Raw genomic sequence first — 26910 nt, 5'->3', positions numbered from 1 at the left:
TAAAATGAAGCCGCATTCGTGGTCTGCTTAATAACCTTTGAACGTTTAAGCGAATTTCCGAAAACTAAGTACGCTAATTCTGTAGATCCCAGCAATTGAATAATATTGTTTCCCATTTATATCAAACCATCTAAAATAAAAAGCATTTGATCTTAAATCACTAATATTATTAAAATTCATTAAGAATATTTTTTCACAAAGAATTTATTAATAAAAAAGTTTTTTTTTATATATATTCTAACATTTAGTAGGCGCCACCACATCCACATCCATTGCCGGCGTAGCCTCCGTAGCCGAGTCCGTAACCAGAACCGTAGCCGAGTCCGCCGGCGTAGCCGATACCGGCGCGATCTTCAGCGGTGATACCAACGGCGCCATTACCGCAGCCGTAGTTAATACCACCAAGACCACCAGTAGGGAACTCGCCGGTGACAACTGCAGTACCCAGGAGGGGCAGATTGCCGCAGACACCGACAGTGCCCTCGTAGGAGTTCTCAGAGGCTACACCTAGACTAGTAGGAGCGGCAGAGGAGCTGATGACGTTGAGACACCCTCCGTTGGAAGCTCCTAGAGCTCCAGCAGCGACGATGTCGTTACCGGCATAGCCGTTGTAGCCGATACCACCGTAGCCCAAAGCGTTGCCAACGCCTCCACAACCACAGCCACCGACGCGACTCAGATACTGACCCACAGCAGACTGTGAACAAAAACAAAACAGTGTTTTTAATCAGATTCGGATGAACTTGTGTTATGAAATCATATTTCAACCTACTATTCCTTTCTCTTCATCCGCAGTTACAGTGTCCTCAACATCTCCTGTTATGCCTATCTTGATATACTTTATATACCTAATCCTTATATTGATCATTAACGGTAGCACCGTCCCGCTTCTGCCAAGAAGCAATCATCGGGAATTTTCATTTCTTCGATGGCTTGCCTTCGGAATACTTTGCTTTGTGATCGGCTTTAAATATATCTGGTCAGTCTTTTTCAAAAATTGTCACCGAGGTCTGTCATTGTATTTACACATCATCTCCCGTCAGCGCGTAGTTGGAATATCTCCTTAGAATACCAGAGAATAGGTACGAAAAAAAACACATTGTAAAATCCTAGGTTGACGAAGTTGCTTGCGAAGATGCGTTCCGATTTCTAAGTGAGTTAGGTATTTGTGAGCTCAAGTTAAGCTGATAGTGGTAGGTCACGTCGACGAGCAAAGACCATGTGACTTGACTCACATTTGTCAAAACCGATAGCATCTCTCACAGGCATGCCTGAAGCACTAAAGTCTGCTGAAGATAGAGAGAACAGTTTTGCAACGGGTGATCATAGAGTCTTCAGATTAGAGACGGACTTTAAAAATGAAAATACCCACTCGGAAGAAGAACGTTAACTGGGCTTTTAATTTTATTGTCCTTGTAGGCAGACGAGCATACGGGCCTATCTGGTGGTGAGTGGCTAACGTCGCCCATGGACTTCAGCAATGCCATAGGCAAAGCTAAGGCGCTGCCTACCGTTAATTACTCTCCATGAACCTCGTTTGAAGAAAGATTAAAGACATACCTGATGAAGGAGTGCTAAAGCGCATACGAGGAGAGCGTTAGTTGTCATTTTGAAGCGTGCGAGAGCCAATTGATTGAACTATAATTGTATTAACTAGTCGACTACTTTTATACAAGACCGCTTTCAATTTTATCAGCGTTGCTACATTAGAATTTTCATTTCCACTGTACGAACGGAATGCATGTCTCTTATCTATTATATTATATCTATTACGTGAATTCTTTACGGCAATAAGCAAAATTTGGACTGTATTTTAAGCAAACTGCGCGTATAGGAATTTGAGAAACTTAATTAGATTCCTATAAATATGAAGTAGAAATTTTATTGCTTCAAATGTAAGAAATATTGGTTACTTAATTATCTTATCTGATCATATGGTGCATTGAGTGATCGACACTTCAAACTAGACACGACATTTAGCAATGAAGATAACGAGTGAGAAGAAGATATCTTAAAAGCGTTTTGTGAGTCCGCAGAATCTGTTATTAACTCTGCCATTTCCGGTCCTAAGCCCGGATGAGAAAAGAGGCGGGATGGCGTCGGTATGCCACCTACCCACCCGTAAAAATATAACGCCGAGCAACGGGCGGCGGTCAACTAAACTAGGGCTTCAGTAGCCCAGAGGAACTAAATCGCCTCTAAAATTCTGTTGTGGAAGGACGCGGGAACCCACCACTAGTAATTTTCCCAAGAAAACCTTTGCGTATGTATTCCGTAAGGGTCACGATCCTCAGCACTGAGGAACACGACGCACGGAGGAGGAGTCCGCAGAGGTACCACCGACCTGCCTGTTTCGCCTTAATACAAATATTTAGTATTACAAAACTGAAACTTAGAGCTCATGTATGAAGATCGGTCCTCATTTACGTTGTCGATGTCTACTGAGTCCGGTATCCACTTAACAACAGGTGAGCGTTGAGCTCATCCACCCATCTAAGCAATAAAAGTATTCATAAATTTTCGTTCCTAGATTTGTCAGTTCAATATTAGTTAAGGTTTCCGTGGTATCTAATGAGATTCTGTGCTTAACCCGCTGAGTTTCTCGCCAGGTCTTCTCAGCGTTCGAGATTCCGATCCGGTAGTAGATTCATTCGCGAAATAGCTTTGAGTTGTTGTCCGGAGGCACTCAGCGTGGCTGTCAGCAAATCCCACCCCTCCTGACTGAACCTTTGCTCGCCCATTTGTCCTGGTGAAACTGGAAAGGCCTCTGGGCCACTAGTAATCCCTCATACACAAAAGTTTCTGTGCATTATTGGGGTTATCGTGTGAAAGCAGATGCGTCAGTCTTTATCGATTACCAATTTTGTTGGAACGCCGGGTACCTCAAACTGGAATAATCGCTGAAGATATTGTAAGTACAGCGGTGGGCAACAATTAGGTAGTATTCACAGTACTACCATTATTTATAGATGACGGAGTAGAGATAGCCGTTGATAGCACCACTAAGCCGAATCTACAGATTTTGACCTTAAAATTCCACGAAAAAGCCCCAAAATTTAAAGACTTGATTGACCATTGACAATTACCCACCTGTTAAACCCACTTGCGTCACGATGAGTATATTTATGGCACATTAACAAAAAGCATCTTTGAAAGGTCAACTTTAAGGTAACCAATTTAAGCTTCAATTTAATGCTAATAAAAGCGAAGGCCGAGAACACTAAAACACACACAAAAAATCATTTATATAATATTTAATATGGTTCATTTGAGTTTATGGTATTACACGAGATAGTGTCCCATCAACAACGGTGCTTTTAGGTACCTTAAGCACCGGTCATCGTTCTGGTCGAACCTGTCGTTTGCGACGAGTTTCTCGCCGGATCTTGTCAGTAGGTCGCGTTTCCGATCTGGTGGTAGATTCTGAAAAGTACTGCTCCTGCTAAGGTTAGTATTAGCAACGTCATCAGGTTCGAGCCCCGTAAGTTCACCTACTTGTTAGGTTACGTTGACATAGCCTCTCAAGGCTTACGGCTTAGGTAGGAAAAAAACCTTCAAAGCAACATTGCAAAGTATTAAAACGAATCGGATATTTCATGGACGAAAGCATCGAAAGTGAGTAACAAGAATTTTTATTATTATTAATGTACAAGTCTTCGAACTGCGAGCAAATCAGGCCCTTGCAAATCGATGTTACTACATATCGGCCCAGGTTCCCGATACGTAACTCGCCTTTACCAAATCACTATCAGTTGCAAAAATATTAATAATGTCATCGCTTTATCAGAACCATGTCGATATCAGGCTTTTACATAATTTTTAACTTGCACAATTCGAGTTCTATAACATTTTTCGTTCGTATATAAACTGGGCCATTTCCTTTTTGGTATCATTCGCAAATTATTCGCCTTTGTTAGTTGAATACGAGGTTTTTGAAATGGCCGCCAAAGTTTTACTGGTTTTTTGCGCACAGGTCTTTTTCGTTCAGGTAAATTGCTTTTGCAATAGTTCAAGTAATGTGATATGTTCACCAACAAATTTGATAAACCCCTTAACTTAAGGGTATTCATCTACACACAGCATCTTGTGGCTAATTAGAAATAGATGGTGCCATGACTGTAATATAATCCCGTCCAGGCTTGTATTAACGCTCTGCCTATTTTCTGAGAAGCAATTTTGTGTTCCTTCGTCATCTAGAACATAAGATTTTCTGCTCCTCCACTTTATTAAATTAATAACCATCTTAAATGTAAAATTATATTATTTTCCAGGTGTCGTTATCCCAATGCATCGGTTATGATGCGTACCCAGGCCCTATAGGAGCTTGGGGCTATGATGGATTAGGTCCCATCGACGGCTACGGATTCGGGCCATACGATGGTCTCGGCGCGCCCTGGTCTGGTGGCTGTGGGGGTCTCAACCCCGCTAACTTAGCGGCATCATACGGCGGCGGACTAGCCGTCACCAGCATATCACCAATCGCACCAACCGGAATCACGGTAAACTCCGAGAATGTCATCGAAGGCACCGTTAATGTGTTTGGTCAGCTGCCGTTCTTGGGCGCTGTGGCCACCGACGGTACGTTTGGCACGAACGGTGTTGGTACTGTTCTGTATGGCTGCGGCGATGGTGCCATTGGCATCACGAATGAAGCTCCAATCGCTCCCGCCCCTGGTTACGGCCCAGGCTACGGGCCTGGATACGCAGGAGGCTACGGGTGGAATGAGTTCAACGCTCCCGGACCGTACGGATGCGGATGCGGTCTCTACTAATCCTGTTTCATTTATTTAGTAATAACTTTATTTGTTGAATTTGCATTTGTGTTGTTGTTGGTCAATAAATATATTACGTTTGTATCCTATTTTTTTAATTATTAATGATGTAATATAATTTAAAAATATATATAAATGATATCCCTCTGTATTTGAATACGCATAGTCGTTTGTGAATACGCATTAAGGGCATAGACCACAGCAGCGTTGTTTGAATATTTCACCAGTCTACCTGCGATTGACCACTTACTGGTAGGGGATATTGTAAGCCCGCATAGGCATCCAGCTTATTTATACCAGCCGGTGAGACCACAGAAACCTGGGTGGGTCAAACCCTAGGCCAGACTCTGAAGGTGGGTCAAAAAAAATTTAGTTTTGAAGAACATAATTTATGAACATAGGATGTTTTTCATTTAAATAAAATATAATTTTTATTATTTCCTCCAGAATTCACTCCAGAAATTCAAAACAGTTACATATCTGATTTTCCTTCTTTTTCGGTAGCTTAAGGGGCTATTCCTGCCACGCCCAGACGGGTAGATGAGTTCGCACGCTCAGCCTGAGAGAATTTGCTAACACAAGCCCAAACAAGAGCGGTGCTTCGCAGAATCTACCACCAGATTGGAATTGTAACCCAATGAGAAGATCCGGCGAGAAACTCAATGGGTTGTGTGTGTGAGTTAGTCGCCAAGCTCTTCATTATAATCGACGAGCTTGTCGAGGAAGGTGACCGGTGCTTGCGGTGAAAAGCACCGAGAATGGACTCGAGGGATCCGACAAGATATGTTTCAGGCGACACAAGCTTGGCGTTGCCCCGTCGAATGGATAGGATAATTTTCTTTCTTCAGTAGATTTGATTTTTTTTATTGCCCTTGTAGACAGACGAGCATATGGCCCACCTGATGGTGAGTGGTTACCGTCGCCCATGGACTTCAGCAATGTCAGAGGCAGAGCCAAGCTGCTGTCTACCGCTTAATACTCTCCACAAACCTCGTTTAAAGAAGGACATGTCATAGCGCTCGGGAAACACCGTGGAGGGGGCTCATTCCAAAACCGGATGGTGCGTGGTAAAAAATATATCTGGAAGCGCACTGTGGATGACCGCAGCGGCTTCAGGTAGTATAGATGAACTCTACTCCGATGTCAGGCGGTGCAACGGTAAAAACTAGATGATGGTATCATCTCGAACAATCCAACTATAGGATTACCAGCAAAAAAAATGTACAGTCATAATTAAAAGTATTTTTACGTCGTCTTTAATTATGCCCAAGACTCGTGGAAACCGAAGAATGTTTTCTATGTCGCATCTTGACAGAGCGCTGGTGGTCGTCAGTCAGTATAATTGCCGTGAACAGATGCTATGCGCCTCACCAGTAACCGCCACTTCTCCCTGCTTGTGGCGTGGTTTGTTATCTGTCCCTCGCACTCGCGGGATATTCTACTCCGAATATACATAAAAGTCAAACACACCATTTCAACAATATCTATATTTTGTACAATATTAAAATATAAACCGAAGTTAAATAAGCAACGCTAGGCACTAGAAGATACGATTTAAAATTAAAATTACTACGTATTTACAATCAACTTAAATTGATGCGCGCGTATCTCTTTGTGTGACGTCACGGGACACCTGCGCGTTCGGAAGCTCCGGTGACGCCCGAACGCAACCGAATGTTGCACGCTACAGTGCTGAGCCTGGTATACTCATGTAAATAACCGTCGGCTACTGACTTACCTTGATCGGTCCATTGCATGGGCAACCTTCGACGTGGTCTGGTGCTTTCTACTTCCCCTAATTTTGCACTCTAGGTAGTCATTTCCTCGCCGGTAGACATGTCCAGAAAAGAATAGTATGAGTCCATGCACGAGCGCCGAAAGGTGCTGCTTAATGCCGAGTTCTTGAAGAATCGAGATATTGGTGCAAAACTTGGTTCATGAAATATCAAATATTCGTTTTTCTTATTTTTATACTGGTTTATACCACGTTCTAAGTCTGTAAACACCAGTCAACCTAACGCTTAAAGATTCATTTAAATATTATTTATTTAGCATTGTTCTCATAAGTACCTAGTCAGGTCATAAGTATTGTCACACAGTAAAAACTTTTCTTTTAGAATGCTGGCCACAAAAAAGTTTATTGAATTCGAATTTCGAATTGTACATGAAAATAAAAATGTATACTTTTAGAATTTTACTCATTTTTAAATATGGAGTGGACGCTTAAAGAAGACCGTGTTGCAGTTATTGCGTTGCATCGTTGCGGTTACGCACCAATTCAAATTTTTAACATACTGAAAAATTTTAATATAACCAAAAGATTCCTTTTATCGTACCATCAAACGATACAATGAAGACTGTAGTGTAGATGACAGGTCAAGAAGTGGTCGCCCTCGGTCAGTTAGGTCTCCAGCAGTGATAAAAGCTGTGAAGGCGCGAATTCAAAGAAATCCCAAACGTAAGCAAAAACTGTTGGCCCTTCAGATGGGGAGCAGAACCACGGTGAAAAGGGTGCTAAATGAAGACTTAGGGCTTCGGACATATCGAAGAAAAACAGGACATCGTTTGAATGCTCGTCTAATGGACCTGAGACTGAAGAGATGCCGCGCTTTATTGAAGCGGTACGCGGGAAATAAATATCGGGAAATTATTTTTTCGGATGAAAAAATTTTTACCGTAGAAGAGAGCTACAACAAACAAAATGATAAGGTGTACGCACACAGTAGTGAAGAAGCGAGCAACCGTATTCCGCGTGTCCAACGAGGTCATTTTCCATCCTCGCTCATGGTATGGTTGGAAGTTTCTTATTGGGGTTTAACAGAGGTACATTTTTGTGAGAAAGGTATAAAAACTAATGCAGTTGTGTATCAAAATACAGTCCTGACGAACCTTGTGGAACCTGTTTCTCATACCATGTTCAATAACAGGCACTGGGTATTCCAACAAGATTCGGCGCCAGCTCATAGAGCGAAGAGCACACAAGACTGGCTAGCGGCGCGTGAAATCGACTTCATCCGGCACGAAGACTGGCCCTCCTCCAGTCCAGATTTGAATCCGTTTGATTACAAGATATGGCAACACTTGGAGGAAAAGGCGTGCTCAAAGCCTCATCCCAATTTGAAGTCACTCAAGATATCCTTGATTAAGGCAGCCGCCGATATTGACATGGACCTCGTTCGTGCTGCGATAGACGACTGGCCGCGCAGATTGAAGGCTTGTATTCAAAATCACGGAGGTCATTTTGAATAAACTTTAATGTCATAAGAATCTATGTTTTGTTAACTTCATTTTGGTATATGAATGGTTACATAATGAATAAACTTGTTTCAATTATTTTACAATAAACATGTGACAGAATTTATGACCTGACTAGGTATTTAACAAAATTTGTTTCACGATAATGTACTAATTAAACTTACATATTCTATAAACTAGTTTTTAATGCGCTTTTATTAGCTTCAGACGCAGCTATGTTTGTATGTAACGGAATCTTTGAACATGATTTTGATCCCCTTCAAAACGTCGGATCAACTCGAAATTTGGTATACTTATTAAAAACCGATGACAAATTAATATAAAAAAACAATTTGAATTTTTTTAAATTGAAATTCAACTAAAAAAATGAAAAATAAATAATAGTTTAAAAAAACTAACAAAATACGCTTTTATAGAAAATAATTTTTTCTTACACTATTTTTGATTCAAATTTATTAAAATTTATTTTCTATTTTTTAGTTGGATTTTCTATAAAAGCGTATTATGTTAGTTTTTTTAAACTATTATTTATTAATTCCTTTATTCCTTTTGCAGTCAGCACATATCTGACGTTGTGTAGTCACTATCGGCCATGGATATTAGCAACGCCAGAAGCAAAGCCAAATCATTCACTACTTTTCATACATTCTAAGTCCCGATTCAAAGTCGAATCACAAAACCCTCCACAAATGTATTGACAACTAGCTGACCCGGCAGACTTCAAAGTGCCTCAATCGATTTTGTATAAAATAAACTTAATAAAAACAAAAGGAATCCCTCGGACAGGGGACACATCAAAGAAAAAACAAAATTGTTTGTTTTTATTTAATTCCGAGCATTTTCATATTTATTCACCTTTTAAACCTTCTCCGGACTTCCACGAATAATTCAAGACCAAAATTAGCCAAATCGGTCCAGCCGTTCCTGAGTTTTATCGAGACTAACGAACAGCAATTAATTTTTGTATATATAGATAATGAATGCAACGAAATAAATTTTTTAACAACATTTATTCAAAATAAAAATAAAACACCTAACTAATTGCCGGTTTAATGGTACAGGCCAAAGCCGCATCCTGGTGTTCTGTAGCCTACATCGTCAAAATTGTAAGGTATAGGCGCATAATCTAAGACAGCCGCAATCCCTGGTGCTTCATTGATGATCACCGCTGTATCGCCACACCCATACGCTACTTCTCCAGTGCCGATGGTAGGAAACTCTCCAGACATAGCTATCGAACTAACAAACGGTAGCTGTCCTACAACTTTCACAACACCTTCGATTACGTTCTCTGACAAAACCGATAAGCTGGCTTGAGGGAGTGTAGGTGGGGCAACCGATATTGGCAGTAGGCCGTTGTATCCGGCGGCTATGCCTGGTGGAGGAGCGATGATAGATGAAGCCAGTGGCCCGAATCCACAGCCAGGGTAGGGACCGTCCAGTGGGCCAAAACCGGTATCAAAAGGTGGGACGCCGCCAAACGGGAAGCAGTTAAAACTGTCGTCGAAAACTGGGTTGTAAGGGCCGATGCAGATTACCACCTGAAACAAATAGGAATTAATCATTTGTAAGCAAAAATCCAAAGCGTCGAAGTTTGTCAGTGAACGATAAGTAATTAGCAACCATGCAATTAGCCTCACTTTTGGGAATTCATGTCCTAATCGACCTGTTGTTTGGGTTAAAATCCCCTGTTAAAAAAATTCCCTGAATTTTGTATCAGTGAATCTGGAGCATAAAAATGGCATCTAATATTGGTGAAGCCCAAAGGAAAATCTATGATTTCATTGAGTAAATAAAAATAATACGATCGACTTCAAGATCGAGTAATCAATAGGAATAGTAACGTTAAGATATTTTCAAACTGAACTTATAGAATTGATTGAATTTACGAGTATATGAATTCGAAAAATACTTTTTTTTTTTTTATTGCTTAGATGTGTGGACGAGCTCACAGCCCACCTGGTGTTAAGTGGTTACTGGAGCCCATATACATCTACAACGTAAATGCGCCACACACCTTGAGATATAGTTCTAAGGTCTCAGTATAGTCACAACGGCTGCCCCACCCTTCAAACCGAAACGCATTACTGCTTCACGGCAGAAATAGGCGGGGCGGTGGTACCTACCCGTGCGGACTCACAAGAGGTCCTACCACCAGTAAAATATAACCAGTATAAGTTAACCTTAAAATCATTAGTTTTATATGGTGAGAGATGTAAAGAATTAACATATCACAAACATACTGATTGGATTTAGTTAAATCAACGTCCTTTACAACTACTTTGTAGACTGTTTTTCTATTGATATCTCGTTGTGCAGCTTTCAGAACCTACCTGTACAAACAAAGCTTGTAAGCTGAGGACAAAGACAGCTTTCCCGTCCATTACGACTTCTTAAACTTTTGCCCGGCACAATAAAATCACCACAACACACATTTCATATTTATAGGTCCCTTATCGTGCCACTGAAATATGTATTTATTAATTGCAATACTCGGTAATCGATATGTAATGAGCATTTGATAATAATTCATTGCAAATAATGTGATTTCGTTTTCTGGTAGATATTGAATTCGATATAAAGGGTATTTCATTGAAGGCTAGTAGTTCATTAGTGAAATCTAATCAGTATGTCGAGTTTCACGACATTTCTCTTCGTCGCTCAAGCGTGTTTGGTTCAAGTGAGTCATTTTATTGTTTAATGCTAAATGCTTCAATCGCGAATTTGAATTTATTAATTTATTACAAGACTGAGACGCGGTAACAATATAGACCGTAAAAAAAGTTAATTAAAAATATAATTTAAAGTGAATTTAGTGATAAAAAATCGTAAAAGTGACAAATAAAGTAGTGAATATGACTATTTAGTGAAGACAAGGTACCAAGTTATTAAAATCAAATAACAAAAGAACACTGATGACTTCACCAGAGTCAGATCCCGATTCTCAAGCACTAGTTCGTAAAAGTACAAAAAGACCCACTAAGAAGAGCAAAATAAAACAAGCAAACCCATCTATACCTAGATCAAACAGTGTCTCAGAAGGAATTCTAAAACCAAGTGTTCTAAGCTATTTTAGTAAGCAATAACGTCAATACACCACTTAAATAACCAAACCAACGACAATACAACCAATAACTTACATTCATAGCAACTAACTGCTCCCTCCCTCAACAATGCAACATTCAATTAATTTGAACTAAGCAACAAAAACCATCTTCCGATCCGGCTGGTCACCGTGGAAGATCAAGACCAAAACCCTCTAAGGAAGATATCTCAAACTTCTTCAATAATAAGAAAATGAAACACAGACCCAAGAAATATTTCACTTAACCAAAAAGAAGAAATATCAGCTTTACATAGTAACTTACAACGTCAGAATTTAATAATTAAACAGCTGTTATTCTTTAGAGGAGGCCTTCACCTTCACTTGAGGAGGGGTCCGTGCAAACAAACTTCTATACTTTAAAACGTTGTCTAGATTTATACTTTTGTAAGGAAACGGAAGGGAGAGAGAACGGAATGCAAATGAAGTGAAACATGTGTAATAACATTAGTACTTTTTTTTCTTCTCTTTTCTTTTTTATATTTGAAATATGTATTGAACCTACTATTTGGAATGGAATAAAAGGCTTATTATTATTATTAATGTATTACAAGCAAGACGAATTAGATTAGATATAGATGCAACAAAGAGGTAACAAAAAGTCAAGCAAATGAACCACACCAATAAAAATTACTATGCCACTTTTGTAGCCACTTTTATGGAAATCTTAGAAACTAATAGTGTTTTTATTATGTTGGGAAATCATAGCTACCGAGTCTGGCGCTAAGCTGACGTGTCACTCTTGTTATAAAAGAATTAATTGGGACATCAACTTTATCTTCTCCTTCTGAGTCGGTTTGTTCATTGCTGAAGGTCGTGTCTAGTTTGAAGTGTTGATCCTTTGATGCACTATCCTTCCCCACGTCTTCCTGTACTCCGCGGTCTTTATAACCTCGGTCATTGTTTATTCTAGTAACCTGTCAAATGTGTTGAAAAATATAATTTGTTTTATCCCAATTTGTTTTTAATAGTGCTCTTCTGGAAATACGGCAAATTCTAGTTTGGATACTGTACTGTATATATTAGGAGTTTTCTTGCACTACTGGAGTCAATTTTTAGCCAGAGTGTGTTGGCTACTATGCCTATAATCCTAGATGTTCGCTTGTACGTTAGTTGCCCGTTCTGACGATACTTGAAACCTTATAACTTATATCTCAAGGTGGGTGGCGCATTTACGTCGTAGTTGTCTATGGGCTCCAGTCAGTGGGCTCTGAGCTCGTCCACGCATCTAAGCAATAAAGAAAAAAAAGGTTTTAGGAACTCATGTTTACTAATTCGCAATTTCACAGTCTTCCGTGTCATTGTCTTCACTTATCTTTGTCACTACATTGTCTGACTGGTTTTAGGTCGTTACTGGCTAGCCCAAGGAGCTATCGAAAATATTATAGGTACTTATTTGGTGGGCTCATTTGGCCATCACTAAAGTTTTATAAATTCCTTTCCCTCTTACACTCACTCATGCTCAGACTCATTACACACAGAGGGTACATTAATACACTGATTTCAAAAATTTTTGTTAAGTGTAATATTTTAAGCTCACATATTGTCACTGTTATGTATTTCAGATTATTATTATTTTTTTTATTTTTTATTTATTGCTTAGATGGATGGAAGAGCTCACAGCCCACCTGGTGTTAAGTGGTTACTGGAGCCCATAGACATCTACAACGTAAATGCGCCACCCACCTTGAGATATGAGTTCTAAGGTCTCAGTATAGTTACAACGGCTACCCCACCCTTCGAACAGAAACGCATGATTGCTTCACGGCGGAAATATAGGTGGGTTGGTGGTACCTACCCGTGCGGACTCCCAAGAGGTCCTACCACCAGTGATTACGCAAATTATAATTTTGCGGGTTTGATTTTTATTACACGACTAGCGACCCGCCCTCGCTTCGCTTCGGAAACATTAAAAGACACATGAAATCAAAAAAAAAAAAAAAATTATAAAAAAAAGTAGCCTATGTTCATCAGGGACAATGTCGGCTTCTAATGGAAAAAGAATTTTTCAAATCGGTCCAGTAGTTTCGGAGCCTATTCGAAACAAACAAACAAACAAATCTATCCTCTTTATAATATTAGTATAGATGTTATTCCTTCACCGTGGAAGTAAATCGTGAACATTTGTTGAGTACGATAAGTCATTAGAAAAATTGGTACCCGCCTGCGGGATTCGTACACTGGTGCATCGCTACATACGAATGCACCGGACGTCTTATCCTTTAGGCCACGACGACTTTTATCTAGTATTGTCTATTTTTGTGTATCTGAAGTAAAGCTGTTGTATTCTTTGTACGAGGAGCACTGCTGCTTGAGATATACAGGTTTTATGACCTAATTCAAGCACAGATGCAAATTATGATTGTTTGTCTACTTCTATGTTAACAATAAATAAATAAATAAAATATCGGTTGTCTGTAAAGTCGGTTTACTGACGATAGTTGAACGTGACAACGTCATAAGAAAATACTGATGGAATGGTTTCATTTTTCAAAAGAAATTTTTAATTTTATTTGTTTGATAGATATTTTGTACGGATATAGAGAAGGAGGTAAATGGAAATCACTATTGAATTGATCAAGTTACATTTATTTGTATAACATAACATAAATACGATTCATCGCTCACTCAAGTAGGAGAGAGACAGATGTCGAACGCTGCCACGCGGAGGCCGATTGTACCTCTTTGTCGCTCGTTGCGCGCTCTCGCTTGCACTTCAAGCCTTAAATGGAACGCCTCAGAGCGAGGCAACGCCGCATGAGTCATGTTTTTTCGTGCGTGCAGCCGGCTCCATAGAATTATAAGACGTTGTCACGTAAATAAAAATAATTTTAATAAATAAGTCAAAGGTTCAGGAACTTTTGTCAGAAACTATTGTCACTATTGTGTTTAAGTTATTAATGTTGATTTTGTTTTTCCATGACAGAATGCTTTAAGCCAATGCTATGGCGGCTACAATCCTGGCCCGATTGTAAACGGATACAGTGGTCCCATCGGCGGTCCTGGATACGGCCCTCCCGGCTGTGGGGGCTATGGCGGTACCGGAGTCGGTACCGTGGCGATTGCTGGCGAGCTGCCGGTTGGCGGTACCACGGTCGTGTCGGGACAAGTACCAGTGGTCGGCTGTGTCGAGTTCGAGGGTCCGGCTTGTGCGGCGGGATCGGTGACGATCAGCGGAAATTGCGTCTGCAGTTGCGGAGTGCCAGGGCCGATTCTGTACTAATTTAGGTTAATCCAAAGTTTGAGAACACTTCTACAGTCCATAATTCTAAACGTAACGTCTCAGAGGTATACTTGTCTTTGTCACACTCAGTTAAGTTTTCACGCGATCGAAAGAGACAAAACTGAAAGTGTCATTGAGTAGACAGTGTTTTTAATCGTGTTATCTAATTTTAATGTTTTAAATAAATGTTTGTTAGTTACACCCTGTTTTTATTGTTACATTCCAGCTCCAATTTTTTTTTATTAATTTAACCGAACTTACGCGATTTAATACCGCGTTTTTTAAATGAAATGTATAGGTTTAGAAGTAAATTTTTCTCCTACCTACGCCGAAAGTTCGGTTTTCTTCCCGCTGTACAGGGAAGAAAGTCTAACTTTTCCTCTCGCTGTACAGGGAAGAAAGTCTAACTTTTCCTCCCTGGGTACTGACAAGTACGCATGCGCGTTAGTGTCTACGTCTGCTCTCACGGACCTAAATTTTTTTTTTATGGTTGAAGGATTACTGGTGGCCCGGAGGCCTTTCCAGTTTCACCAGGACAGGTGGGCGAGCAAAGGCTCAGCCAGGAGGGGTGGGATTTGCTACCCGAGCGCCTCCGAAGGAGACCTAACAACTCAAGAGTAGCTGCTTCGCGAATGAATCTACTACCGGATCGGAATCGCGACCCGCTGAGAAGATCCGGCGAGAAACTCAGCGAGCTGATTCATGGGTTAGGTTGCACGGCGAACTCTTTGTCGAGTCCGATGAGTACGGTTACCGAGGTCCCTAAGTCTGCTCCTAGTGTTAGAGCTGAAGGCGTCTAATGCAAAGGTTATTGGATCTGATGGATCCGTAAGGACGTGCACCTAAAATTCTCCCCCATTGTCGTGTACGGGTAATTTGCAATATTGTGTTTAGTGTAAAAGTGAAATAAACAAAATGCAATAAAATTTAATACTGAAGTATTAAACAAATATGAGTTCATCAGATAGTTCTTATTCAATTAGTAGTAGCTTATTTAAAAATTAAAAAACAGTTAAATTGTTTTTTTATAAGTATGGGGGCTCTGCCCCCCCTAATCCCTGCCAGGGCTTCACCCCTGGACCCCGGCTCGGTACTCCACGAACTTTCGGCCTAGTAGGAGAAAAAATAGTATGTGCACCGCGGGAAAAAAGTAGGACATCTCATCCCGCGTGTTTGCAATTTTACACGCGGGAGGGAATGTCCTACTTTTCTCCCTTGGTGCGCAATGTACTATTTATAGAGAAACTGACGGTAGTTAGAATAGTATCAAATGTCGACAAATAATACCTTAGTCGTTTTTGACTAGAGAAACTATGAATTATTTTCCAAACGTCGAAAACATTAGATAGAAAGAACATTAGATTAAACTGTTAAAGTACTACTTTTAATTATTCTTTTAATGGTTTTTCGAACAAAAATATGATTTTTAAAGGTTTATTATAACCGATAAAGAATGTAATTACAAGTAATCCTCGTATAACGTGGTAGATACGTTCCTACAAAGTCCCGTGCCATAAACGTGATAGTGAGTGAAAACGTGATGAGACTTTTTTGAATAGAACATCTCAACTATGCCTGTATGTATGTTTTTAACTATTATACATGAAAAATAAGCAGTAAAATTTCCGTTATCCCCGTATACGTATTGTGTGTTCATAGTGCGTAATGTATTTTAATAAAAAAAATGTCGTCATCTTGTTGTAGAAGTACCGTGTTTTAAGAAGGCTTTGGAGAATTTTCTTTTCGTGTTAGAGTGGAACCGTGTTGTAAATACTGTGTTAAAGGAGAGTTACTAACATACACTGAAGTTACAATACGCACTTAGAAACATACATGAAAAGTCTTTCGGAAATGTAAGCGCAATTTTAAAGTCCTTCTTTACATTCACATAAACAAGGTAACGCTTCTCCCATAGACACAGCCCAATGAGTTTCACACCGGATCTTCTTAGTGGGTCGCGTTTCCGATCCGGTGGTAAATTATGCGAAGCATTGCTTTTGCTAGGGCTATTGTTAGCAAGTTCGCCGGTTAGAGCCCCATGAGCTCACCTACCCGTTCGGTTAAGCTGGCCCCTTGAGGTTACTAGCAATAAACAGGTGTTCAATCAAAATATGAACATTAGAATTTTATTGTACTCGTAATATTGACACCTAAGTCCTAACTAAATTCTAGTTCTAAGGTTCTAGTTCTAGTTCTAACTAAGTTACAACGGCTGCCCCACCCTTCAAACCGAAACGCATTACTGCTTCACGGCAGAAATAGGCAGGGCGGTGGCAACTACTCGTACGGACTTACAAGAGGTCCTACCACTAGTAATTACGCAAATTATAATTTTGCGGATTGGTTTTTGTTACACGATGTTATTCCTTCACCATGGAAGTCAATCGTGAATATTTGTCGAATACGTATTTCATTAGAAAAATTGGTACCCACCTGGGATTCGAACACCGGTGCATCTCTCAACACGAATACACCGAACGTCTTATCCTTTAGGCCACGACAACTTCAAATTTTGTGTCTTTAGATTTGCGTTTATTTTATTGAGGTTTGAGTGAGATAACCGCGATCAGACTTGACTAGACGATGTCTTTGAGCCAACAAATCCGATCTGATGAAGACTGAAATCACTTTAACTGCTAAATTATGTAATGATAGATTTTACTTTCACACACACACAACGCTTGAAAGGTAGCGCGGGATAAGCTGAACTGACTGTTTACTGGTGGTAGGACCTCTTGTGAGTCCGCGCGGGTGGGTACCACCACCCTGCCTATTTCTGCCGTGAAGCAGTAATGCGTTTCGGTTTGAAGGGTGGGGCAGCCGTTGTAACTATACTTGAGACCTTCGAACTTATATCTCAAGGTGGGTGGCGCATTTACGTTGTAGATGTCTATGGGCTCCAGTAACCACTCCAGTAACACCAGGTGGGCTGTGAGTTCGTACACGAATATAAGCAAAAAAAAAAAAAAAAAATTTAAATAAGAATGGTAATTTGGCATGGCATACAGGGCCAACCCTCGTTTGTCGCAAATATTATGTGACTTTGGCGTTCAAAAGGTTAAAAATACCTATCTCTGACACACATTTTTGCACTTTTACAAAGAAGAAAGAACAAACTTCATATGTTTAAGTACTTAGGTAAATCTTCAATTGCTAAGGGTACCTACTCGAGTACTATTAGAAGTGTATCATATCGTAAGCATAAATCGTAACCATATCATAACCATCATAAACATATCATTTACTTATTCTTTCAATTTGTTATGATCCGTGCCTACAAAAATCAGAGACATCTATTATTGATAGATAACCTCAAATTATAAAGTAAAAACTTTAATATCTTTTTGAAGTGAAACTTCTTTAGGCGCATGAGGGTAACATTTTTACAGAACGTCACGCAGGTATGCAACGGAAGTGACGTCAAACTACTATTGAAATGAAGTACTTGCCAAATGTCAGTAGTAGTAGTTGTTGTATTTTTCCAACTGGAAAGGCAAATGTATCATACCATACAGCAGTTTTATAATTTTTTTTGTGAAAAATGTTAATAGGAATTAAAATGAAATGAAAAGAATTTGGAACATTAACCAAATAGCATGAAATTAAATTAGTCAATTCAATTGGCAAAATATAAGTCATTTACAATTTAGAAATCTAAATATAATGTGATTGTCAACACTGAGGTTTGAGATTGACATTTGACAGACTTTTGGCGGGAACATATCTTCCTTTTTCCCTTTTTCTAAGTCTCGGAAATCTAAAGTTTTAGATTGGTATAAATATAAGCAAGACTTATAAATTAGTTCGCCAAAAAAGTTTCATTTCTGACATGTGTACTTTGTACGCACGCACTTTTTTTTTTGTGGCTTTCTAATAACAAAAATATTTCTGATTAAGTTAAAGCTATGTTATCCCTATCGTTAAAGCTTTTTTTTATTTTAAGTCGCCCCAAATAGATATCAGGTAAAATGTTGTATTGAAAGCTGCCATTGTTCTTTACAGTAACTGAGCAACTAATATTTCAACAAGATGGAATATAAAAGAAAGAGGTACATTCTACAAAAGATTTATTACACGCAAAACGTAACAATTAACAATTACTTATTTAATAAATTCCACCACATCCACAGGGTCCCTTATAGCCAACTCCCGGCCATCCGCCATAGCCGACAGGACCGGGAGCGGAAATAGGGGCTTCGGAAACTATGCCAATAGCGCCATCACCGCAGCCGTACACCACAGCCCCAAGTCCAGCAGTGGGGAACGCGCCATCAGTAGCCACCGCACCCAGGAAAGGCAGCTGTCCCACCACAGAGACGGTACCTTCGATAGAATTCTCAGAAGTAACCGTGAGACCAGTGGGAGTGATCGGTGAATTGCTCGTAACAGCCAGGCCTCCGCCGCATGATGCAGCCAAACTGCCAGGAGTGATGAACCCTGCTGAATATGGTGCGCCATAGACCGATCCATCATACGGGCCAATAGGGTCGTAAGGTCCCCAACCAGGGCCATACGGGCCCAGTCCTCCCAATAGGGGATCACGGCCAAGGCATTGACTGAAGGCAGTCTGAAAATTGCAATTAAAACTATTAAATCTACAGTAACACGTTCTGACTCCTTAAAATCCAGGTCCACGACTCTTGACAGAAGCAGGGATTTTGAGAATCTTTTATGAGATACATAACGACTGAGACATTTCGATCATCAGAGAAAGCAACATCACAAGTCGGATGACGCAATAGAATCGGCTTGAGATATATCAATCAGTGCAGATTGTCAATTATTTTACATATCAAAAATAAGGGTAGTCTATACTAATATTATAAAGAGGAAAGATTTGTTTGTTTGTTTGTTTCGAATAGGCTCCGAAACTACTGGACCGATTTGAAAAATTCTTTTTCCATTAGAAGCCGACATTGTCCCTGATGAACATAGGCTACTTTTATTTATTTTTTTTTCATTTTATTTTTTGGTTCATGTGTGTTTTAATATTTCCGAAGCGAAGCGAAGGCGGGTCGCTAGTGTAGTAATAAAACACGTTTGACTCAAAAATTGTTCCTATAAACCGTATTTAATTATTTTCCTACTTATTGCTATTAACCTCGAGGGTTATGCTATCATCACCGAATGTGTACGTCAGGTCACGGGGCTCATTCTGGAGCCCCATTTCAGGATTCTGCTGAACCAATCGTGAAATCGGTCAAAATTCTCAAATAGACAGAGTATCTTAAGGAAGTATAAAGCGTAAACAGAACTCATTTAATTGCAATCTATTAAATAGCTGATTATATCTCACAAAGAAAATCAAACGTTTTTAATTCAATGGCTACGTAACAAAAAACTATGGAGTTGCCATAAAATGTGTTACAAAATTATAAATTTTTCGTGTTTTAATTATAATAGTTGCAGTTTTTTATAAGCCTTGAACCAAAACCAGCTTATACTAAGTTACAGCGAGAACCTCCTATATTACATATTTTTTATTGCTAGATGGGTGGACGATCTCACAGCCCACCCGGTGTTAAGTGGTTACTGGAGTCCGTAGACATCTACGACGTAAATGTGCCACCCACCTTGAGATATAAGTTCTAAGGTCTCAGTATAGTTACAACGGCTGCCCCACCCTTCAAACCGAAACGCATTACTGCTTCACGGCAGAAATAGGCAGGGCGGTGGTACCTACCTGCGCGTACCCACAATAGGTCCTACCACCAGCTTAATGCTTGATTCATGCTTGATTCTCCAGAGTTTTGTCTAGTATATTATACGAGGAAGTTTCAACAAGTCCTTACCTGAACTAATAGCACTTGAAAGCAGACGAGAAGCACAATATTGGTGGCCATTTTAACTTCTGGTGACTGTTTTACGGACCGTGTTCTTCCAGTTGTGTGATCAAAAACAATATTAAAAATTGTTTTTATAACAAACATTATCTGCCGCCGACGTAATCGACTGTGAAATTAAAATGTGTTGGGAGTTGCGTAAAATGATAATTTCAATTTTAACTGTGATATAATCTATATCGACGCTTGAAAGGCAAACGTGACTAAGCGACAATGCGTGTACTTTACAGTAGACTAATTTAAAGTTGAAATACCTGAAAAAAATTATATTTTAACGAATCTATCAAGCTATAGGATTGAAATGATTTTAATAGACATAGAAATATATTTTTTTTTCGCATCGAATATGGTTATTGCCTATAATTTATGTATAAAGCAGCTATTGTCGCTTAGTCATGTTTGCCTTTCAAGCGTCGATATATTAATACGTGAAGCAAAAACTTTATATCCCTTTTTACGAAAATTGCGCGGACGGAGGAGTATGAAATTTTCCGCACTTATAGAGAATATAGAGAAGCAGTGCACAATGCTAATATTTTTTTTAAATAATGCATAAAAGATACATTAAATCAATAAAGAAAACATTACACACACTAACTACCATGTATTTGATACACACACGCATACATACTATTTGCTTAATGTCAAACTTTTCTTATTGCTTATAGTCTGTGGTCAAATTGAGAATAGGTTAAATATTGTTTGTCTTTGTTAATATTTGTCTAAAGTGTAGTCTTAGCGAAATCTATGAAGAAATAGAATTCTTTGAAGTAGAACTCTTAGACAATAGAATCATAATAGCGTATATAGAAATTTATAATTTCAATTAATTATAGTCGAATTTCGACTACTGCGGGACCACCATTACTAATGCATCTAAATCATGAATGTGCTATCAATTGTACAGCTAATTATGTTCGCGCATAACAAAAACTTCTCGGATCTACTTTGTAAACTAAATACTGCTTTCGGATTACGAATTTAATGAAACACATCTAGGTAAGTTTCTTCAACAAATCATAGTAAAGTTAATTCTAAAATATTCTAGAAGGTTCTGGAAAAATGGCCCTGCTGAGAATCTTTTTGTTTTATTTTGTAACTTTTTTTTATTGCTTAGATAGGTAGACGAGTTCATAGCCCACCTGGTGTTAAGTAGTTACCGGAGCTCATAGACATCTACAACGTAAATGCGCCACCCACCTTAAGATATGAGTTCTAAGGTCTCAAGTATAGTAAGAACGGCTACTCCACCCTTCAAACCGAAACGCATTACTGCTTCACAGCAGAAATAGGCAGGGTGGTGGTACCTACCCGTGCAGACTCACAAGAGGTCCTACCACCAATACAGTCCTAATACAGATACAATGATTTCAAGCATAAATATCTTCAGCATAGTAGATGCGTGAGCCAAAGCTATGAACTCCAGAATTTGCGCTTACAAAATCTATAGCTTCTCGTGACGGGGACTATAATATATTTTGATGATTCTTCTACATCTAAGTCCTTATGCTCTGTGCAGTGCCGTGGAAAACTGCTAGTGCTTGACTGGTGGTAGGAGCTCTTGTGAGTCCACGCGGGTAGATACCACCACCCCGTGCCGTGAAGCAGTAATGCGTTTGTACCACCGCCTTGCCTATTTCTGCCTTGAAGCAGTAATGCGTTTCGGTTTGAAGGGTGGGGCAGCCGTTGTAACTATACTGAGACCTTAGAACTTGGCGCATTTACGTTGTAGATGTCTATGGGCTCCAGTCCACCCATTTAAGCAATAAAACAAAACAAAAAAAAAGTGCTATCAGACACGGATGTTAGACATCGAATATTGCGTCTAATTGTTACAATCAGAGATCAGTATTGTGCACTTTCGCGATAAACCGTCTATAACGCATTAAAAATAAAATAACCATGAATTTGTTATGGTTTCGTTTTTATTTTTATTATTCGGGGGGTAACAACAAAAGGAAGACCTTCTATCGGGCGATTGAATTCGCTCAGTAGACCGACGGTCCGATTTTTTTTTTACACATACTGATAGCCTTGAGAGTCGATTTCAGCTTCACCCTAACATGTAGGTGAGCTCACGGGGCTCAAACCGGAGTGCTGCTAACACTGACCCTAGCAAGAGCCGTGCTTCGCAGAATCTACCACCGGATCGGAAACGCGACCCACCGCGAAGATCCGGCGAGAATTTCCGACGGTTCGAATGTTATTTATTCAGAACTTGTATATAAGCGAAGTAATCCCGAAAATGTCGTTAGCGAGATTCAGGCATCCGTCAAGTATCTTATGTTCTATATACGAGTGGTCTTATATAGCAAAAATATAGGAATTGCAGGGATTATTTAGATGATAGTTTGGGAGAGATATACGACAAAGGGAAGATCTTCCACCGAGCGGGTGATATTGCTCGGTAGACCGACGGTCCGAATGTTGTTGTTCGGAACTTGTATATATGCGCTTTATCTTGAAAATGTCGTAAGCGAGATTCAGGCATCTGTCAATTATCTTGCGTTATTTTAGTTATCGTTGTCCGTGCTGAGATTAGCTTGCAAGTGCCAGTGCTGCTCGAAGTTTGCGGTAAGTCGAAACTGAGCTTGAAATGCTGCGTGATTGTAGCCAGTGCTGCTCGAAGTCTGCGGTGAGTCGAGACTGAGCTTGAATGCTGCGTGATGAGGCAGTGCAGGTGCGTGCCGTAGGACCAGGAAGCGCGGTGAGTCGGCTGCGATGGTCCTGTTGAGGCTGCGATGCTGGCTTGCTGTGGGACGACTGTCGATGATTTGCTTTTATCTGCGAGAATGCGGGGATTGTGGTAGCCGAAGTTCTTGATGCGCTGATGATGAATCAGAAGGTTGCGCGTTCACATCACGTCGCAGGTCACCAGTTTGGGAAGGCTTAGACGACAAAGGGAAGATCTTCCACCGAGCGGGTGATATTTGCTCGGTAGACCGACGGTCCGAATTTATCTTGAAAATGTCGTAAGCGAGATTCAGGCATCTGTCAATTATCTTGCGTTGTATGATGGCTACCCGCCACAATAACAAACCGTAAATTAATATCGCAACGTATTTTTAAATGTCTTAAGTAAAAATTTCTACTTAAACGTTTTTGCTGAGTACGTACGCAATTTTAATCGTAAGTACGATTTGATTGCAAATTATTTCGTCATTTGAAATAGGAAATGTATTAATACACTGATCGTGACATGCTTTGAGGCTATCGCGCATCTATTCCTGCAGTAAATATGTCTAACTTGATCATCTATTACCTTTGCATCCAAGTTTTGTTACAAGTAAGTTAGAAATATTTTAACTTTTAATTTTTATCAAGCACTAGCTGACCCGGCAGACTTCGTAGTGCCTCAATCGATAAATTAAAGATTTAAACTTTTGTCTATACTAATATTATAAAGAGGAAAGATTTGTTTGTTTGTTTGTTTCGAATAGGCTCCGAAACTACTTGGACCGATTTGAAAAATTCTTTTTCCATTAGAAGCCGACATTGTCCCTGATGAACATAGGCTACTTTTTTTAATTTTTTTTTTTTTTGGTTTCATGTGTATTTTAATGTTTCCGAAGCGAAGCGAGGGCGGGTCGCTAGTATAAAATAAAGTTAAAACAAATAAAAGGAATCCGTCCGACGGGGGACACATCAAAGGAAAAACATTTTTTTTATTTTTATTTCATTCCGAGCATGTTCATATTTATCTAACTTTTAAACCTTCTCTGGACTTCCACAAATAATTCAAGGCCAAAATAATTAGCCAAATCGGTCCAGCCGTTCTCGAGTTTTAGAGAGATTAACGAACAGCAATTCATTTTTATGTATATCGATCTGTTATAAGACGGCCCTGTACCCTTTACTGCTGACACATCCCTATTTCCCTGCTCGGTCAGTGTTTTTAATGGCCAGCAGTAAACTACAATTCCCATTAGCCTCAGTCTATATTCGATCTCCGTCGCGACAACACGTTTGTTGGCTTAAGAAGTTTTTTAAAAAAAGGGAAAATCCAGAACCCGTATAACAGATCGATGGACAATCTCACGGATCCAACGTGGCTCATTAAAGTTGTTGAATTTCCTCGGTGATGCCAGGACATAATTAAACTGTATCCTATCACAGACGGCTCGTTTATAACCTTGCTTAAAGAATTATATATTATTATAACAGCGATCAAGATTTGTAGGCAGCGGCTTGGCTCTGTCACTGACGTTGCTGAGGTCCATGGGCGACGGTAACCACTCACCATCAGGTGGGCCGTATGCTCGGCTGCCTACAAGAGTTTCATAGACGACTGGTGCGTCCAAATATGATGCTTTGTAATATCTTGCTCATAAAAATAGCATTCGGGGAGATGACCTCACATAGCTTTGAGGACAACATATCGAAAACACAATACAAGGCACATACTGGTAGATACCACAACCCCGCCTATTTCTGCCAATGAGCAGTAATGTGTTACGACTTGAAGGGTGGAGCAACCGTTGTAGCGTAGAACTGAGAAATAGGACTCATGTCTCAAGATGAGTGATGGCATTTACTTTATAGACGTCTATGGGCACCGGAAACCAATTAAGACCAGGCGGGCCGTGAGCTCATCTAGCTAGCTAAGCAGTAAAAAAACAGGAAATGTTAGTCGCTTTGTGGACACAAATGCTTTAAACTGTCACTAGATTGAAATCCTGTTTTGGATTGATTTCGCATCAGTCTTAATTTATGGTTCCAAGCAATGTCCTAGACTCTAGTTCTCTTGTAGAGAAAAACTCGATACCGCCATATTTGTCCGACTTCGGCGGAAGCGTGTGGCATCGTTACTTTTGTAATAAAATAAATTTACCCTATTTCAGGCTGTGTATGGTCAGTGTTTGGGACCTGGGGATTACAGTGGAAACCATTTCGGCACGTGTATCGCCCCCCTCGGCGGATCTGACTACGGGCCTGTCTGCTACGGCGGCTCTAGGAAGTACGGCGGGTCTGGTCTAGGCAGTCTAGCTATCGCTGGCGAGCTCCCAGTCGCTGGTGCCGCCACTGTAGGCGGATACGTGCCTATCATTGGTGTTGTAGAGTTCGGTGGGCGGGCCCGTGCCACTGGTGTGATCTTCATCACCGGCCACTGCTTTCCTGCCTGCAGATGCGGGGGAGCTTCTATCTTTGACTGATAAATCATTACTTTTTAAACCTCAGGTTCTCTAACTACATTTGAATGGAGGGAAGTGTAATTGTCGTAACTTGAAAAACCAACCAACTTTACACCAGATATTGGAATAGTGAATTAGCCCCAAAATGTAAGTTACGACATTTCTGCTTTCCTCCGTCGATATGACGTTACAAGGGAAATTTTAACTAATTAAGATTCTAGACTTTAAAATAATAAATAATTGATTTACATATATGACATTACATATTGTAGTCGTCGTGGCCTAACGGATAAGACGTCCGGTGCATTCGTGTTGAGCGATGCACCGGTGTTCGAATCCCGCAGGCGGGTACCAATTTTTCAAATGAAATACGTACTCAACAAATGTTCACGATTGACTTCCACGGTGAAGGAATAACATCGTGTAATAAAAATGAAACCCGCAAAATTATAATTTGCGTAATTACTGGTGGTAGGACCTCTTGTGAGTCCGCGCGGGTGGGTACCACCACCCTGCCTATTTCTGCCGTGAAGCAGTAATGCGTTTCGGTTTGAAGGGTGGGGCAGCCGTCGTTACTATACTTGAGACCTTAGAACTTGTATCTCAAGGTGGGTGGCGCATTTACGTTGTGGATGTCTATGGGCTCCAGTAACCACTTAACATCAGGTGGGCTGTGAGCTCGTCCACCCATCTAAGCAATAAAAAAAAAAAAAAAAAAAAAAAAAAAAAATGATGTTTTTATTTTATTTTTGCTTTTTATCTCTTTATCTCTTTTTGCTTTTTACGTAATTGAGTAACGAGCAAGGTTCAACTGATGTTAAGTGGTCACCGAAGCCCGTAGACATTACAACCTAAATGCTGCCCGCCTTGAGGTCGGCTATTGCCTTGAAGACGCAATGAGATCGAACCTCTGACGGGAATGCAAGACTAATTCATGATAGAAACATTTCCTATCCTCCTGGGTTCGATGCACCATATGCTAACGCAAAAAAAAATATGTAAATTTTGCTGCTTTGATTTTTAATTACACGACTTTATTCGTACAATGTGGAATGAATTTCGAAAGTTTTTGTTAGTACTGCGGGATTCGAACACCGACACAACCCCATCGCTCGATACGATTACACTGGGCCTGTTATCTTTGAGGCCACGATGACATGATTCATAGTTTTTTTTTTTTTGCTTAAATGGGTGGACGACCTCACCGCCCACCTGGTGTTAAGTGGTTAATGGAACCCATAGACATCTACAACGTAAATACGCCACCCACCTTGAGATATAAGTTCTAAGGTCTAGTTATACCTAGTCAGGTCATAAATTCTGTCACATGTTTAATGTAAAATAATTGAAACAAGTTTATTCATTATGTAACCATTCATATACCAAAATGAACTTAACAAAACATAGATTCTTATGACACTAAAGTTTATTCAAAATGACCTCCGTGATTTTGCATACAGGCCTTCAATCTGCGCGGCCAGTCGTCTATCGCAGCACGAACGAGGTCCATGTCAATATCGGCGGCTGCCTTAATCAAGGATGTCTTGAGTGACTCCAAATTGAGATGAGGCTTTGAGCACGC

The 26910-nt window shown here is 40.0% G+C and overlaps 6 protein-coding genes across 6 annotated transcripts; 3 read left to right on the top strand and 3 right to left on the bottom strand.

Moving 5' to 3' along the window:
- Nucleotides 1-244: 244 nt before the first annotated feature.
- On the bottom strand, nt 245-1608 carry LOC114241865 (chorion class B protein PC10). The gene is made up of 2 exons (XM_089734279.1): nt 1561-1608; nt 245-697 (listed from the first exon to the last, which is right to left on the bottom strand). Exons 1-2 carry the CDS (start codon nt 1606-1608, stop codon nt 245-247), a joined length of 501 nt encoding a protein of 166 aa, XP_089590405.1.
- A 2329-nt stretch (nt 1609-3937) lies between these two features.
- Nucleotides 3938-4772, top strand: LOC114242027 (chorion class CB protein M5H4). Its single transcript, XM_028173047.2, has 2 exons — nt 3938-3988; nt 4272-4772. Exons 1-2 carry the CDS (start codon nt 3938-3940, stop codon nt 4770-4772), a joined length of 552 nt encoding a protein of 183 aa, XP_028028848.1.
- A 4304-nt stretch (nt 4773-9076) lies between these two features.
- LOC114241884 (chorion class CB protein M5H4) lies at nt 9077-10431 on the bottom strand. The gene is made up of 2 exons (XM_028172853.2): nt 10361-10431; nt 9077-9568 (listed from the first exon to the last, which is right to left on the bottom strand). The coding sequence occupies exons 1-2, from the start codon at nt 10409-10411 to the stop codon at nt 9077-9079; spliced, it is 543 nt and encodes a 180-aa protein (XP_028028654.2). The 5' UTR covers nt 10412-10431.
- A 225-nt stretch (nt 10432-10656) lies between these two features.
- LOC114242022 (chorion class CA protein ERA.5) lies at nt 10657-14448 on the top strand. The gene is made up of 2 exons (XM_028173041.2): nt 10657-10707; nt 14057-14448. The coding sequence occupies exons 1-2, from the start codon at nt 10657-10659 to the stop codon at nt 14351-14353; spliced, it is 348 nt and encodes a 115-aa protein (XP_028028842.2). The 3' UTR covers nt 14354-14448.
- A 4010-nt stretch (nt 14449-18458) lies between these two features.
- LOC114241864 (chorion class CB protein M5H4) lies at nt 18459-20196 on the bottom strand. The gene is made up of 2 exons (XM_028172834.2): nt 20146-20196; nt 18459-18920 (listed from the first exon to the last, which is right to left on the bottom strand). Exons 1-2 carry the CDS (start codon nt 20194-20196, stop codon nt 18459-18461), a joined length of 513 nt encoding a protein of 170 aa, XP_028028635.2.
- Nucleotides 20197-23434: 3238 nt separating this feature from the next.
- LOC114242034 (chorion class CA protein ERA.2) lies at nt 23435-25349 on the top strand. The gene is made up of 2 exons (XM_028173055.2): nt 23435-23482; nt 25038-25349. Exons 1-2 carry the CDS (start codon nt 23435-23437, stop codon nt 25347-25349), a joined length of 360 nt encoding a protein of 119 aa, XP_028028856.2.
- The last annotated feature ends 1561 nt before the right edge of the window (nt 25350-26910 follow it).

Source organism: Bombyx mandarina, chromosome 02 (genome assembly GCF_030267445.1).
Source record: "Bombyx mandarina strain Sakado chromosome 02, ASM3026744v2".
Classification (NCBI taxonomy): domain Eukaryota; kingdom Metazoa; phylum Arthropoda; class Insecta; order Lepidoptera; family Bombycidae; genus Bombyx; species Bombyx mandarina.
This window is presented reverse-complemented; position numbering and strand designations above follow the sequence as displayed.

Coding starts and splice junctions, on each gene's coding strand:
- LOC114241865 (XM_089734279.1), bottom strand. CDS start 1,608: ATGACAACTAACGCTCTCCTCGTATGCGCTTTAGCACTCCTTCATCAG. Junction 698..1,560: donor CTTTAGCACTCCTTCATCAG/GTATGTCTTTAA, acceptor TTTTGTTCACAG/TCTGCTGTGGGTCAGTATCT.
- LOC114242027 (XM_028173047.2), top strand. CDS start 3,938: ATGGCCGCCAAAGTTTTACTGGTTTTTTGCGCACAGGTCTTTTTCGTT. Junction 3,989..4,271: donor CACAGGTCTTTTTCGTTCAG/GTAAATTGCTTT, acceptor ATTATTTTCCAG/GTGTCGTTATCCCAATGCAT.
- LOC114241884 (XM_028172853.2), bottom strand. CDS start 10,411: ATGGACGGGAAAGCTGTCTTTGTCCTCAGCTTACAAGCTTTGTTTGTA. Junction 9,569..10,360: donor TACAAGCTTTGTTTGTACAG/GTAGGTTCTGAA, acceptor TATTTGTTTCAG/GTGGTAATCTGCATCGGCCC.
- LOC114242022 (XM_028173041.2), top strand. CDS start 10,657: ATGTCGAGTTTCACGACATTTCTCTTCGTCGCTCAAGCGTGTTTGGTT. Junction 10,708..14,056: donor CTCAAGCGTGTTTGGTTCAA/GTGAGTCATTTT, acceptor TTTCCATGACAG/AATGCTTTAAGCCAATGCTA.
- LOC114241864 (XM_028172834.2), bottom strand. CDS start 20,196: ATGGCCACCAATATTGTGCTTCTCGTCTGCTTTCAAGTGCTATTAGTT. Junction 18,921..20,145: donor TTCAAGTGCTATTAGTTCAG/GTAAGGACTTGT, acceptor TGCAATTTTCAG/ACTGCCTTCAGTCAATGCCT.
- LOC114242034 (XM_028173055.2), top strand. CDS start 23,435: ATGTCTAACTTGATCATCTATTACCTTTGCATCCAAGTTTTGTTACAA. Junction 23,483..25,037: donor GCATCCAAGTTTTGTTACAA/GTAAGTTAGAAA, acceptor ACCCTATTTCAG/GCTGTGTATGGTCAGTGTTT.